General features: G+C 38.0%; 1 protein-coding gene across 1 annotated transcript in view; it reads right to left on the bottom strand.

The window, feature by feature from the left end:
* MYO1D (myosin ID) overlaps window positions 1-14,025 on the bottom strand; it is a gene marked incomplete at both ends in the record, with an annotated part of 325,320 nt that overhangs the window by 185,247 nt on the left and 126,048 nt on the right. Inside the window, 2 exons of the mRNA XM_084238296.1 lie at window positions 9,008-9,140; window positions 12,245-12,319. Coding sequence (XP_084094422.1) covers window positions 9,008-9,140; window positions 12,245-12,319 — 208 coding nt within the window. The remainder of the gene's footprint in view (window positions 1-9,007; window positions 9,141-12,244; window positions 12,320-14,025) is intronic.

Raw genomic sequence — 14,025 nt, 5'->3', positions numbered from 1 at the left:
AAAAATGGTCCAGATGGAAGTGATAATGGGAAGAGGAGAAAAGAAATGACAAATGAACAAATCTAAAGAGACTGCAGTAGCAGTAGTAGTAATGATGATGATGATACTAATAATGTCATCATCTCACTGGCTTAAAATCTATACACATATACATACACAGCCAGTCCTTTCACTCAACACCATTTCATTATAACCTTGGTTAAGAAATAAGGAATCCTGGCTGACACTGAATGAATGAAATGAAGTTATTTGAAAACCTGTTCATTATGTACTGTTTTGCTTAACATCATAGTTTCCAAGAACTTATCAATGACATTGAGGACTTTATATATATATATATATATATATATATATATAAAATACAAATATATGACCAAATTAGCATGTAAGTTGGAAGGAAGGCAAATGGAATTCAAATGTTTTATTGGCTTTGCATTTTCCAGGAAAGATACCAAGTAGTATTAGATTTTTTTTTAATTTTTTTTTAATTTATATTTTTAAAATTTATTCATTTATTTATTTATTTATTTATTTATTTATTTATTTATTTATTTATTTATTTATACAAGCACTGCGTACAGTCAGAAGCACAGGAGGGTGAGAGAATTCACCAGAGCCAGAGCTGGGAGCAGAGCAGGCAGAAGGACTGAAGTACACTGCTGAGGGGAGCAGCGGGTGGCAGGAGAGGTCTGCGCGCCATGTGGGACACTTCTCCGGTGGCCGGGGAGCAGCCGGGGATCAAACCAGTGCTGCAGAGGCTGCGAGCAGCCTCGCAACCCAGCGCTCAACCGCTGCACCACCGGGGAGGCCCAGTATTAGATTTTTATAATGAAGAATGATATTGTAATAATTCAAGTAAAACAAGGCCTCCCCGGTGGCGCAGCGGTTGAGCGCTGGGCTGCGAAGTTGCCTGCAGCCTCTGCAGCGCTACAGCGCTGGTTCGATTCCCGGCTGCCGGTCGAGGGTCCCACATGGCGCACAGACCTCTCTTGCCGCCCACTGCTCCCCTCAGCAGTGTACTTCGTCGGTCTTCCTGTTCTGTTTCCCTCTCTGGCTCTGGTGAATGCTCTCATCCTCCCGCACTTCTGACTGTACTCAGTGCTTATATAAATAAATAGATAAATAAATAAATCTTAAAAAAAAATTCAAGTAAAACAAGATTAAGATGTAATCTTTCAAAATAATAATAAAGAGAAAAATAAAAATAAAAATGGCAATGCTGAAAGGAGAAGAGGAGAGGAAAAAGCTTCATATTAGGTCCCACTCAACACTCTCACCCAAATGCACACAGCTTACACTCAATATGAGTCGACTCAGAAGGAAAAGAACACGCTTGCCAGTAGACAGTGTAGGATCTTTGCAGTTGTCCACACAGCAATCTGGTGGCAGCTTGGATGTAAGGAAATGAGATCTACATCAGACAGGTATAGAAAGTGCCTTTATTAGAAACCTCATGTTCCACAGATCTCTTTAGACAACCTTGCAGACATAGTTTCCAGGGTCTTGAAAGGGCCATGCCTAATACAGGAGTTACCATACACAAGGAAGTACAAAGTATGCTGTTCCCTGAACAGACACTTGACGTTCTCCCATTACAAATACAATTTACCAAAAGGGGTAATTTTTATAAGTGATGCTGTCTAGTAACATATTTCATACACATCCTACCAGCTTAACATGGGAATTGAGCCAGAAATTTAACAAAGGTTAAGCTGTTAAACAGAAGGAACAAAATTTATTTTACCCTTTGCCCACAATAATCTAACATCTAAAAGATGTTAGAAAGGGAAGAAAGTATAATATCAGAATCAAACAGAAAGCACTAATGATCGGTCCATTCAACATGTATAAACTACATTAAAAGTAAATGCACTATATGATTTATTAAAAAGACAAAGATGGTCAGAGTGGATAAAAAACCAAAACTGTGTATCATTTACAAGATATACTTGAAACAAGGATACAGAAAGGATGAAAGTAAAAAAATGGAAGATGATGTAAACCCAAAGAAAAGCTGCTGGAACAATCATATTCATACAACAGACTTGAAGGCAAAAAGCAACACAGAAATAGACATACTTCACAATAAGTGACTCAAACACTGGGGAGAAATAACATTCTAACTTGAATAAGCCTCATGAATTCTCAAACAATTTAAAGCAGAAATTGAAGGTAGACAAATGCAGTATCACAGCAGATTCTAACACACCTTTCAGCACTGAACTCACGGTGAACACTGTCAAATAGAGTCAAAGGCAAAAACAAAGAAATTAATAGGAGTGCAGAAAGACTGGACAATGTGATTAGCAAATGTGACCTATTGGACTTTATATAGAGAGAGTATTAATAGCAAATTATTTTTATATATAAACAGAACATATACATAGAGGAAAGTTAATAAACTTCTATAGCCTGAAACCATAGAGTAAATCCTCTGACCACTTGAGATTAAGCTAGAAAATAAGAGCAAAATGATAATCAGAAAATCTTGTATTTTTGGAAATTTAAAAATTTATTTCTAAATGAACCTTAAGTATGAAAGGATATTAGTGTGAATTAGAAAATATTTTTTACCTCAAAAATCTATACAACTGTGCAAGCAAAGTAATCTCAGTAAAATGTATCATTTAAGTAGTATAAGCAACTTTATTGAACAGAAACCAAGTGAAAGGCATTTCACCATTATTGACTATGTAAGGAAGTGGTCATACTGGATTAAATACTTATGACCACCTGAAGGATAGGGGAAGTCCTTTCATCCTGTTGAGCAATGTAAAAATCTTCAGATAAGGAATCAGTGGAAATGCTTTCTCTGTATAAATCAGCATTCTGTCTCAATTTATAAATGCCGCCTCTGCTCTCTTTTATAAATATCCAGACTGACTCAACCTAAGAAATCCTAAATTTGACAAATTATATGTGTCTTACAAAGGTTAGATCACAAAAGTTAGCAGTGATCTTATTCCCTTGCACTTTTAAACCCATCTCTTCCAATATTTTCTGTGAAAAAACATCACTTGTGAAAGTACACCCATCGGGATATGCATTAAGTAAAGACATTGTCTGCAGATATTCATCCACTTAACCTGCTTTGAACACTGTCAAATAGAATGAAAGGCAAATTCAAATTCATTAGTATACTGGTCATCTGTTTCAAGTACTCTATTGGGTCATCAAGCAGTACGTAAAGTTAGAACTCATTCCCTACATTTAAAAGACTTGCCATCTAGGTGAGGAGATAAGACATGCCTTTAAAAATACTGCTTGGACTCTGAAAAAAATAAAGGAGAAAGATGGATTTCCACTTCTGCTGATGGAGAATTAGGCAATTCACACCAACCTTCCTGATGAAGTTCCCGCAATAAAAGTGCTATACAAAATATGGGGATTAAATCATGAATGTACTTAAGAGCTAGTAACAGAGGAAGCCAGTAATCAGAGGAAGAGACTAAATTCTGGCCAATGAATCCAGCCTGCAGATCTGCTTCTACGAGGCTGTGTTGCCCTGGATGAGGCTGTCACCAGATTGAGCATCGCTTCTGTGAACCTTATGAGGCCAGTGGGATGGAAGGAGAGCCAGGGCTTTGGATGCAGCACTGAGCTTTGGTCTGGAACCCTAGATAACTAAACGTGGGAGTTAAAGGTGAATGGAAAATTACTGGACTTTTCAGCCTCAGCTAATCACTGCAGGTCCTGCAACTGGATTAAGGTGATCCCAGACTCTTAGGGTTTATCTGATATATCTTTTTCAACTTAAACTTTTAAATTTTCTGTTTTCTATTTATGTGTCATTAATAAATGATGCATATCTGGTTTTTCCCTTTAATCTTTTCTGATAATTTTTGTCCATTTTTATGCTATGTAATGACTAATAAACTTGGATTTATTTCTATTGTCTACTTCCTTTATGTGTATAGTGAGTCTTTACTGTAGACTCATTATTTTCCTTAGAATTTTGTGAAAATCCTTTAAGGTCAGGCATGAAGGTGATTTCCTTAAAAAAATTGTGCTTGTTTCTATTAGATGTCTGGGGACAATACCAGACTGGGATTACTTTAAACAGTTGGCTTGAGTCTTCTCAGGCCACCCACGTAGTGTGAATTTGTATGGCAAACCTTATTGGAACTGTTTTAAGATTATCAATTTTGAAGGGATGATGACCTACCCATCCCACTCCCAGCTTAGTGCCAGGGACCAAGACAGGCAGTTTTCTTTTCAAATAATAAAGGATTATTTCTAGTTCATGCCAGATGTATACCTTTGAAGATGCCTACGTGTGTGTGTAGGTGTGTGTGTGTTCTTTTATTAGACACCCTACTTTCAGGAGACCCTGGGCTTCATTTGAAAGATGCAGCATAGAGTGACCACACTCAAAACTATCTATCTACTTCAATAAATCCCCACAGGGTAAATGGAAGCCTTAGTGCTCTGATTAATTTTCTTTTTACTCAGTTAAATTCTGCCTTCACGTAGCTCCTGGCTGCATCTTCTTTACTTTGTTAGTTCACAGTTACATTCAATAAGTTGATTTTTTAATATCTTATCTAACATTTCAGTTGTCCTTATGGGTACTTTGTTTGCTATGTTGCTGGAAAACACATTACTCATCTATATATTTTTTTTAAGATTTATTTTTATTTATACAAGAACAGGGGTACAGGCCAGAGGCCTGGGAGGGTGAGAGGATTCACCAGGGACAGAATGGGGAGCAGAATAGGCAGATGGACTGAAGACACTGCTGAGGGGAGCAGCAGGCCAGGCAGGAGAGGTCTGCCACACCAGGTGGGTATCTCCCTGGCTGGCTGGGTCTTGAACCTGTGCTGCAGAGGCTGGCGGACAGCTTCACAGTGCTGTGCTCAACCTGCTGCGCCACTGGGGAGGCCCTACTCATCTATATATTTTTTTTCTTTTTCTTTTACTTTTTTTTAAGATTTATTTATTTATTTATACAAGCACTGGGTACAGTCAGAAGTGCAGGAGGGTAAGAGAAATTCACCAGAGCCACAGCAGGGAGCAGAACAGGCAGAAGGACCGAAATACACTGCTGAAGGGTGCAGCGGGTGGCAGAAGAGGTCTGTGTGCCATGTGGGACCCTCGCCAGTGGCCGGGGATCGAACTGGCACTGCAGCGGCTGCGGGCAGCTTCACAACTCAGTGCTCAACTGCTGCACCACAGGGGAGGCCCCTCATCTATATTTTTTAAGATCTTGATGTTCCTAGGTGAGACTGAGATCTAATTTTATTTTCTCTTCTTAACTCTGTGTTAAGGAAATGTTAATCTTGCCCTCATAAAATCAGTTGGACAATGGCCATATTTCTTTCCATTCTCCAAAAAACAGTTTGCATATGATAGGGATTATCATTATTTTGAAGATTTTGTAAAACTTTTCTGTAAAACCATCCAGGCTTGATGTCTTTGGCAGAATTGAGGGAAGGCAGACTTCTGATTAGTGAATCAGCATCTTTAAGGTTATTAATTTATCCAGGTTTTCTATTTCTTCTTGAGTTAATTTTAATAATATTTTTTAGAAAATGATCTAAATTTTCAAATTTAATGGCATATAGTTGTTCATAATATGCCGATGATCTTTAAAGTCTCTGTAATATAAATGCAGTTGTAGCCCTTCTTTTATTCATTTTTTCTTTTTAAAGGTTAGCTTATTTGATTAATTCTTTGTCTATTACTGCTCATTTTTGCCATTTAAAAATTATTTTCTCAATCTTTAGATTTTCTTGTGTGTTCTTTCTGGCTTCTTGTGTTGAACTTATTAATTCACTTATTTTCAATCTTCCTTGTTTTTTATAACAAGTGTATCATTTTAGCATTATCCTATAAATTGTGATAAATCTTTAGACACATAATTCCAGATATTTTTTGTTATGACTTCTTCAAACTGTGAGAATACTTTATTTTTTAAGTTCCCAAGTACATTTAAGACAAAAAAAGTTTTTTAATGCTGATTTTCATTTTCCTTGCTGTGAGGAAAGAGGATGATGTATCTGTATATGTACTTGTTAAAAAAGTCGAGACTTCCTTTGAGATCTAGTGGTCAATTTTTATAAATGGTCCATGTATACTTGAAAGGTATCTGTACTTCTTATTCCCTGGGTACAGAGTTCTTTTGATCTATTAGATAAGTTTTAATTTGGTTTTTAAAGCTTCTATCTCCTTACTAAGGATTTTGTCTGTTTGATCTGTTTCTGGTAGAACTGGTTTAAAGTCTCCCACTTAAAAAAATAGTCTCCCACTTTGGCTGTGGACTTTTAAAATTTTCCTTCAAAGTTTTTTCAGGTCCCTTTTTTTGTTTTAGAGCATTTATATATAATCATGACTATGTTGTTAGGGACCTGGCTCTAAATGGCTTTTATGTCGGGCATTTTAATTTTTTATTGTGAGTTTATTTATCTGCATTAATACTTTTTTCTTAAATTCTTTGTTATTTCCAACTTATACTGCTTTTAACCAGATTTTTTTAATGTTTTGTTTTGGTGGAGAGTTGATGTATATACCTCTCTGTTTTTAATCTTTTTGCAAAGCTGTCTCCTATAAGCAGCATATTGCTAGATTTTCCACACATATAGATTAGCAGTCTCTTTACAGAGACTACTTATTTAGGTTTATTTCTATATATTTTCTTTTTTCTAAATGCAGTATTTCCCTTTGTGTCTGCGCTGCCCACCTTCCTGCCTCCTATTATATGGGTAAGATGTCTACACTCTTTTTTTTTTTAAATGTATTTGCATTTTTTTAAAAGATTTATTTATTTATACATACAAGAACCAGGGCACAGGCCAGATGTGCAGGAGGGTGAGAGGATTTACCAGAGACAGAGCAGGGAACAGAACAGCAGACTGACTGAAATACACTGCTGAGAGGAGCAGCTGATGAGACAGAAGAGGTCTACTGCGCCATGTGGGCATCTCCACAGTCGGCCGGGCTTGAACACACACCACAGAGGCTGTGGACAGCTTCACAGCCCTGTGCTTAACTGCCTACACCACCAGGGAGGCCCAAGTAATCTATACTTCTTTGCTTATTCCTGCTCCTGTCCTCATCTCCCAACCTCCACATCCTCTTAGATCAGGCAGCTGAGTAGTACTGCTAGGTTAATCTGCCTACCTCATATCCAGTACCTTTTTCCTACTTTGAAATCGAATACCTATTTCTCATTGGGTATATTACTGTTCAGGATAAACATGTACTCTCTAGCTTCCTTGGCAACTAGGTATACTGAATGAGAAGTAGCTGAAGTTCTGTGTGAAACTTCCAGGAAGTCTCTTTAAAGGGGTAGAACTTCAGCTGCCAACTTGGACCAGGAAGATGGATGATGCTAAGAATGGCAGAAGACAGACAGAAAGAACCTGTCCCTAATAACCTCAGAGCTGCTATACTAGTCCTGGGATAATTTCTTTCGTACTTCATTTACAGGAAAGAAAAGTAAATGTTTCTCTTGTTTGAGCCACTAATTTGGGGATCTCTTTTATTTGCAGCTGACTATAATTCCTCATATAGAAATTATAGATACCTCTAGAATTTTAATTTTTTAAAAATGCACATTTCATTACCAGTTTTAGAAAACAAAGGCAATTCTTTCTAATTAAGTAAATCTATTTTACAATAAATATACTTTACAAATGTTTTATTAATATATTTTATAAAATTTCAAGTTTAACTGCTTCCTGGGTCACATGTCTTCCTTCTAGGTTAATGTTTTTTCTTTTTTTTTTTTAATTTTTTAAAAAAAGATTTATTTTTTATTTATTTATACAAGCACTGGGCACAGTCAGAAGCATGGGAGGGTGAGAGAATTCACCAGAGCCAGAGCGGGGAACAGAACAGGCAGAAGGACCAAAATACACTGCTAAGGGGAGCAGCGGGAGCGGCAGGAGAGGTCTGTCGCGCCATGTGGGACCCTCGCTGGTGGCCGGGGATCGAACCGGTGCTGTAGAGACTGCGGGCAGCTTCGCAGCCCAGCGCTCAACCACTGCACCACAAGGGGAGGCCCGGTTAATGTTCTTTCTTGTTGGATGAAGCTGACAGGCAGAGAGGCTGAGATGTCAGAGGAAGAGTTCTAGTGGTATTTTTGTCTTTGGTTCTGGTGTCCTTACCAGGGCCTTCCTGGAGTTTTGATTATACAACAAACTGTGTTCATATATTGTCACCTGAGGTCAAGAATCCTCATGAAAAGAAAGAGAAGCTACTGAATAGATCTGTTTTTGTGGCATTTGCCTACTTTATCCAGGGGGAAGTAACTAGAAATAGTATAGATTTAAATTCTTAGAGAGGACATTGATTTTTTTAAAAAGGATAATAATGAAGATTACTATACCCAGGAAAAGTACCAAAGGAGAAAGATAAAAATAAACGAACCAAAAATAATGAGTCCCAGAATGCTGCCTAATTTATCAAACTTGTCAACAGTAGTTTAGAGTAGAAAAGAGAAGAAAGGTGTTCTTTAAGGAAAAAACACACAAAAGTAATCAAATAGTATTAGACCTTAAAGGAAGAGTAGAAATCAGAAATAACTGTCAATAACATAGCTCTGAAATAGCCTAAGGACAATACTAAAATATTAAACATCCTTTTAAAACTCTGGCTATTTTGCATACAAGTAAAATATATGATGGAATATTACATGTTAATTCAATATTATTTTTAAAAACCAGGTCCTGTCTTCAGCACAGGGCTGAGTTCATTTTGTCAGACACATGATATATTTTTGAATTTTCAAGGTCTCAGTAAGACCACGTTGACTTAACTACAATGGAGGGTAAAACACCTGAACATAAATAAAGCATTTCATCTGGGACACAAACAATTGTTTCATCCAGCCACATTTAAAACACAGCAAAAACTCCACTTAGAACAGAACCTCTAAAATTCACTTTAAATATATGTTCTGCATTTACTATGATTATCTCAAAAGCAAATTATATATATATTCTTTATGCCATACATAAAAGGGAATCTATGAATTAAAATGATATTTAGAACAAAAGGGAATTACCTTCGATGCGAGGTTGTCTACCAAGGCAATCATGGAGTTCTTAAACAAGGTGGCAGCCGTGAGGGGTCGCTTGGTCACCTCTGTGATGCTCAGTTTGCCTTCCGGCCACATATTCTTTAGCACAGGATCTGAACTGAGAAGCAGAGGGCAATTCAAATGTGACATTCAAATAAGCTGCACAAGAACTGGTGGCCAACCCTGCTACAATGAAATCTGAGGGTCACAACTAGACACAGACGGAACTCACAGGCCTCACTGGAGAAGTGGTTCCATCCAGAAAATGATGCTGAAAGCTAGCAACAGATACTGAACTACAGTGGAAAAGACGTGTCCAAGCTATACTACATTTTAAAAATCCTATAAATTTCTTTAAAGTGACACTTCTATTATTGCTATTATTACGATTACCATCTAGGGCCCTCAAATAGTTTACGTGGCTCTTACAATATAACAACAATAGATGACTGTTTTAAGATAGGACATCACTATAATAGGAAAATGACCTCCAATGTCATGGCAAAAAAGTGAAAGCATCTTCTAACTGAAGCAAGTACTCACACTTACTTCGTAGGTAATGCTACCAAAAGCCAGCTCTTTCTAAAAATAGAGATGGGAATATAAAGTAACCATTTTTTACATTGTCTTCTAGTAAATCCTTTCACTGCAGGTGAATTTATAGGTGGCACTGGCAGTTACAATATTTTATTGGTGTGACACTAAGAATGTTGCAGTCCAATTTCTTAAAATGTTTTTCAAGCCAGTTTTTGTGCTAAAAACCACATATTTGCTATTTGGCTCTATAGAGTTGCTTTGCTCCTGACTCCACAGTGGAAGATGGAGCTGTTCTCAGTGTGCTGAACCTCTGGCCACGATAAATCCACAGAGGTAGTGAATGCCATCATCACTCAGCCCCGCTGCCTCCCTCGAGCATACCCTGACATTGCTACTGGCCAACTGAGGCTGTTTATTCAATCTTAATTTTTGACATTTTCCACATAGAGCAATGACAGACTCTCATTTTCCCCTTAAAATTGATGCATCTTATCTGGATAAATGCTCTCAAAATGCCTTTTCCCTGTGACCAGCACCTCCATGTCTCTCCTCTCACAATTACTTGTGTCTAATTTGCTAGGGATGATGACTCCGTCAAAGTTCTGGGTGGCTTCAACATCCACACAGATTACCTACTTTATAGAAAAACTCCTTGAAAGAACTGTTTAAACACATGTGTCTCCATGTTCTCATTTGCCTACTTTAGTCTGATATCTACTTCATGACTGCTAAAGCCATGTCAGTGAGAGGCCCACTCATCTTCACATTAGCAAATCCACTGGTTAATCTCAGTCCTCACTCCACTCCAGCTTTTGACCAGTACTGACACAGTTTATCATTACTTTCTTCTCAAAGCACTTTAGTTTATGGCTTGGCTTCTGTGACACCAGACTTGTGGTTTTTCTTCCTCCCTCACTGGCACGCTCTCTCTTTCCTTCACTAGTTCTTCCTTCCTTGTTTGAGTCTAAATGTTGGCAAGTCTCAGGGATTAGACTTTTGAGTTCTTCTCACGCTTACTTTTCACCTCTGCTCACCCTAGACCATCTCATTTAATTGCATAGCCCTAAATGCCATCAATATCTCAATGGCCATGGATTTATGTCTCTAGTCCCACCTTCACCATGAGTTCCAGATGCAATTGCCTATATGGCATTTTCAACTGGATGTCCAATACACATCTATCAAAACAAAATTCTTGGTATCCCCCACCGAATTTGCTCCTCTTCTTGTCTTTCCCACATCAAGCATCCCTTCCCCATTGCTTTGGAATCATCTCTGATTTCTGTTTTTCTTTCACATCACACATCCTATCCATCAACAAATTTTATTAGCGCCACTTTCAAAATATCACCCAATTTGACCACTTTTCATCATCTCTGCCACTACCATCCAAATCTCAGCTTGGATTACTAACCTAGCCTCCAAACTGTCCTGCCTATTTCTACTCTTGCCTTTTATTGTATATGTTTTACATGGCAGCCCTGGGATTTTTTAAAATATAAATTATATCATTTGAAAAATTCCAGTGGCTTCCCTTCATACTTTATCCTTACCTTGCCTCATGGATTCTTCACGATCCAGGTCCTGCTTAACTCTGAATTCATTCCTTCCTACTCTTCCCACTTCTCAACCCCATTTGCCTTCATGCTTTTCTTCATATACCCCAGCTCATTCTCACCTTAGGCCTTGGTACTAGCTGCTCTCCCTGCCTGGACTGCACTTCCCCCAAACATTCATGGTTCACTCCCTCACTTCACTCAGGTTTCTGCTCAAATGTCACTCCTCTGAAAAGGCCTTTCCAACCACTCTTTTTCCTCCCCTGCCCTTTTTCATCTGTACCCTCCACCTATGATGCTTTACTTTTCTTTACACAATGTCACTCCCTAGAAGTGAGTTGTCTTCTTGTTTACTGCCCACCACTCCCACCAGAATGAAAGATCCATGAGGGCAGGAACTCTATCTAAATTCTTTTCCCAGTTATATCTGAGAGTATGAAGAATATGTGGCTCAGATGGGCTCAATACATTTTGGATGGTCTGTTGACCAACTCACAGAGGAGACTTCACAAATGAGTGACTAGGGTTTTTGAATTTAAAAGAAGCAGCTGGTCAAGAGTCTCTTCTCTTTTTCATGGGGCTTTTTTCCAAAATATTCATACTAAGTTTGAACTTGTTATTATTTGTCTGGTTTTCTTTCATCACAGCCTTTTCACATTTCCTTGATTGTGAGCTGTTCTGTTCCCCCTGTCCAGATCTGTCATCATTTACACTAGATGCACCCTGAAAGGTCTCACAGTTGGGGGCAGACACTACAGTCAGAATCTGAGTGTGTAGTGATTTTAGCAGGATCAGATGTTAACTGACACCCTCCCATTACCACTGGCCTAGCCTAGGGATAGCTAGTACCCTGGCAGGGGGTGCCGAAGGATGGCAGCAGTATACAGAGAAACTGAGGCAACCCAAGGGAAATCAAGAAAACCATATTAGTAGCAGGTTTCTGCTCTAAGTTGAAGGATTGTATAGTCAGAAAGTAATATGTTGTATTCATTAAGCATGATTAAGAAGAACAAGAAAATCTGCCAGAAACTCTTAAAGTTTTCACATAAAAATACCATGTATATACATGTTATGCAATGTATATGTCTAAAAGCTTAATTTAAAGATGATTGAAAAACTTTATTCTTACCTGTTGTACATGAGGCGCTTGAAATCTTGAAATAAAGTATCTTTATTTTTGTCAATAAAACCAATGACAGAATAGCTAAGGGAGAGAAAAAAAAATAGGATACATGCATTATTCACCAAGCAAGAGCAACATTTAAGTTTTTCTAGACATCTACAAGCCTTTCTACTGTTGACTATAATCAATCATCTATAAAGCTAACATGGTCTACCCTGTGCTATGTTAAAGATGATCAAATTTATCAAGTACAGGGGCTATTGCTTCACTTCCTCAAAAGAAAAGTAAATATCAACACCATCATTATGTGTAAGACCATAATTTTCTACTAGTCTATTGCTTACCTCAAGAAGATGACTTTTTAAGATAGCGACATTTATCATTCAGCATTTGTAAGATAAAAGCAAAACAGAGACAAACAGGAACTAACGGTCTCATCCGTGGGGAGGTGAAGTGACCTGCCTAAGGTTCGCTCAGTGTGTTCAGGGTGGGATGAGAGAATCCAAGAACTGCAAAGGATGGTAATATCTGGATAAGCAGAGGAGAAAGTGGAAGGCAGATCACACAGAGAAACATTAAAGGCAGGGACAAAAGCAGGCACATGCATGGGGTTCTTAAGAGAAAGGAGAAGGCCAGGAGTGACAGCATACAGGGAGTGTGGTCTTGAAAGTCAGCTGAGGTTGCAATTGCTAAGAAGGGTAGAAATGGGAGCTGTCCTACTGCAGTGACAGGCATGGACTCAAGAGTAAATTTCAGGGTTGAAGTATAAAAGTAATCAGGGATTCTGGATTATTAAATCAAAGGTTTAAGAGGATGAGCAAATAGTAACTCTAGATGCATCTGCTCCTCAGAGCTCTGCCGTCTTGCCTGTCAGTATTTTCTTCCTTGACAATCACATCAAAGTAGACAAATCTCAGATCTCTACCCTGACCTCTCACTGATATTTTAGTCTTACATAGTTAATTCTGAAAAAAATTCTTTCATGCTGTGCTGCTTGTGGGCAGTTAGTCCAAAATTATTCCCTTGCCTCCTCTAACCTAGGTCTAGGATTCTTAGTGCTTTCAGTCACCTGACTTTTAATTTGTTATCTAACCCATAATATTCAAACTTCAAGGTTTGTATTTTATCTTTAACATTCACAGTGATTTGATCTCAATCTACTTGCCCAGGCATTTCTACTTTTCTAGACTACAAAAAGGATACACTCCAGTCAAATGGTCTGAGCTGCTATTTCCTGAATATTTTTAGTACCTTCCCACTCCTTCCTATAAAAATAATTCCTAGCATCTAAGAACCAGCATCAGCCTTACCCATATTTATCACATACAGCTTAGAAGTATTATATCATTTGCTTATTCTGAATTCAGATAACACTTATTATTACTCACATGACAATTATTTTATACCATCTTTTGCTGTATTAATGTATGCATGTAAATGCATGTACAGGTGTATATTTATTTGAACACAATATACATACCTATAAGTATACATAAATATACACAACTATGCATGATTGTGAGCATCTTACATAGAAAGCTCTTTGTGGACAGGGATCATACCTGATAAGGTATCATGTACAGAGAAGACACCCAGCAAAAATCTAGAAAAGGATCAAAGGGCTTAAGGAAAGAAGAGGCAGTCTGAGGCTGGACTAACCCACAAGGAGGTGAACTAGCAATCTGAACTGGGAGCCTGGGAACCTGGCAATTGTCTGTTATTCTATAAACTTGCTGTGTGACCTTGGGTAAGAATTTTACACACTCTGAACAAATTTCTTTACAAAA

This window comes from Talpa europaea (assembly GCF_964194135.1).
Source record: "Talpa europaea genome assembly, chromosome: 7".
Taxonomy (NCBI): Eukaryota; Metazoa; Chordata; class Mammalia; order Eulipotyphla; family Talpidae; genus Talpa; species Talpa europaea.
This window is presented reverse-complemented; position numbering and strand designations above follow the sequence as displayed.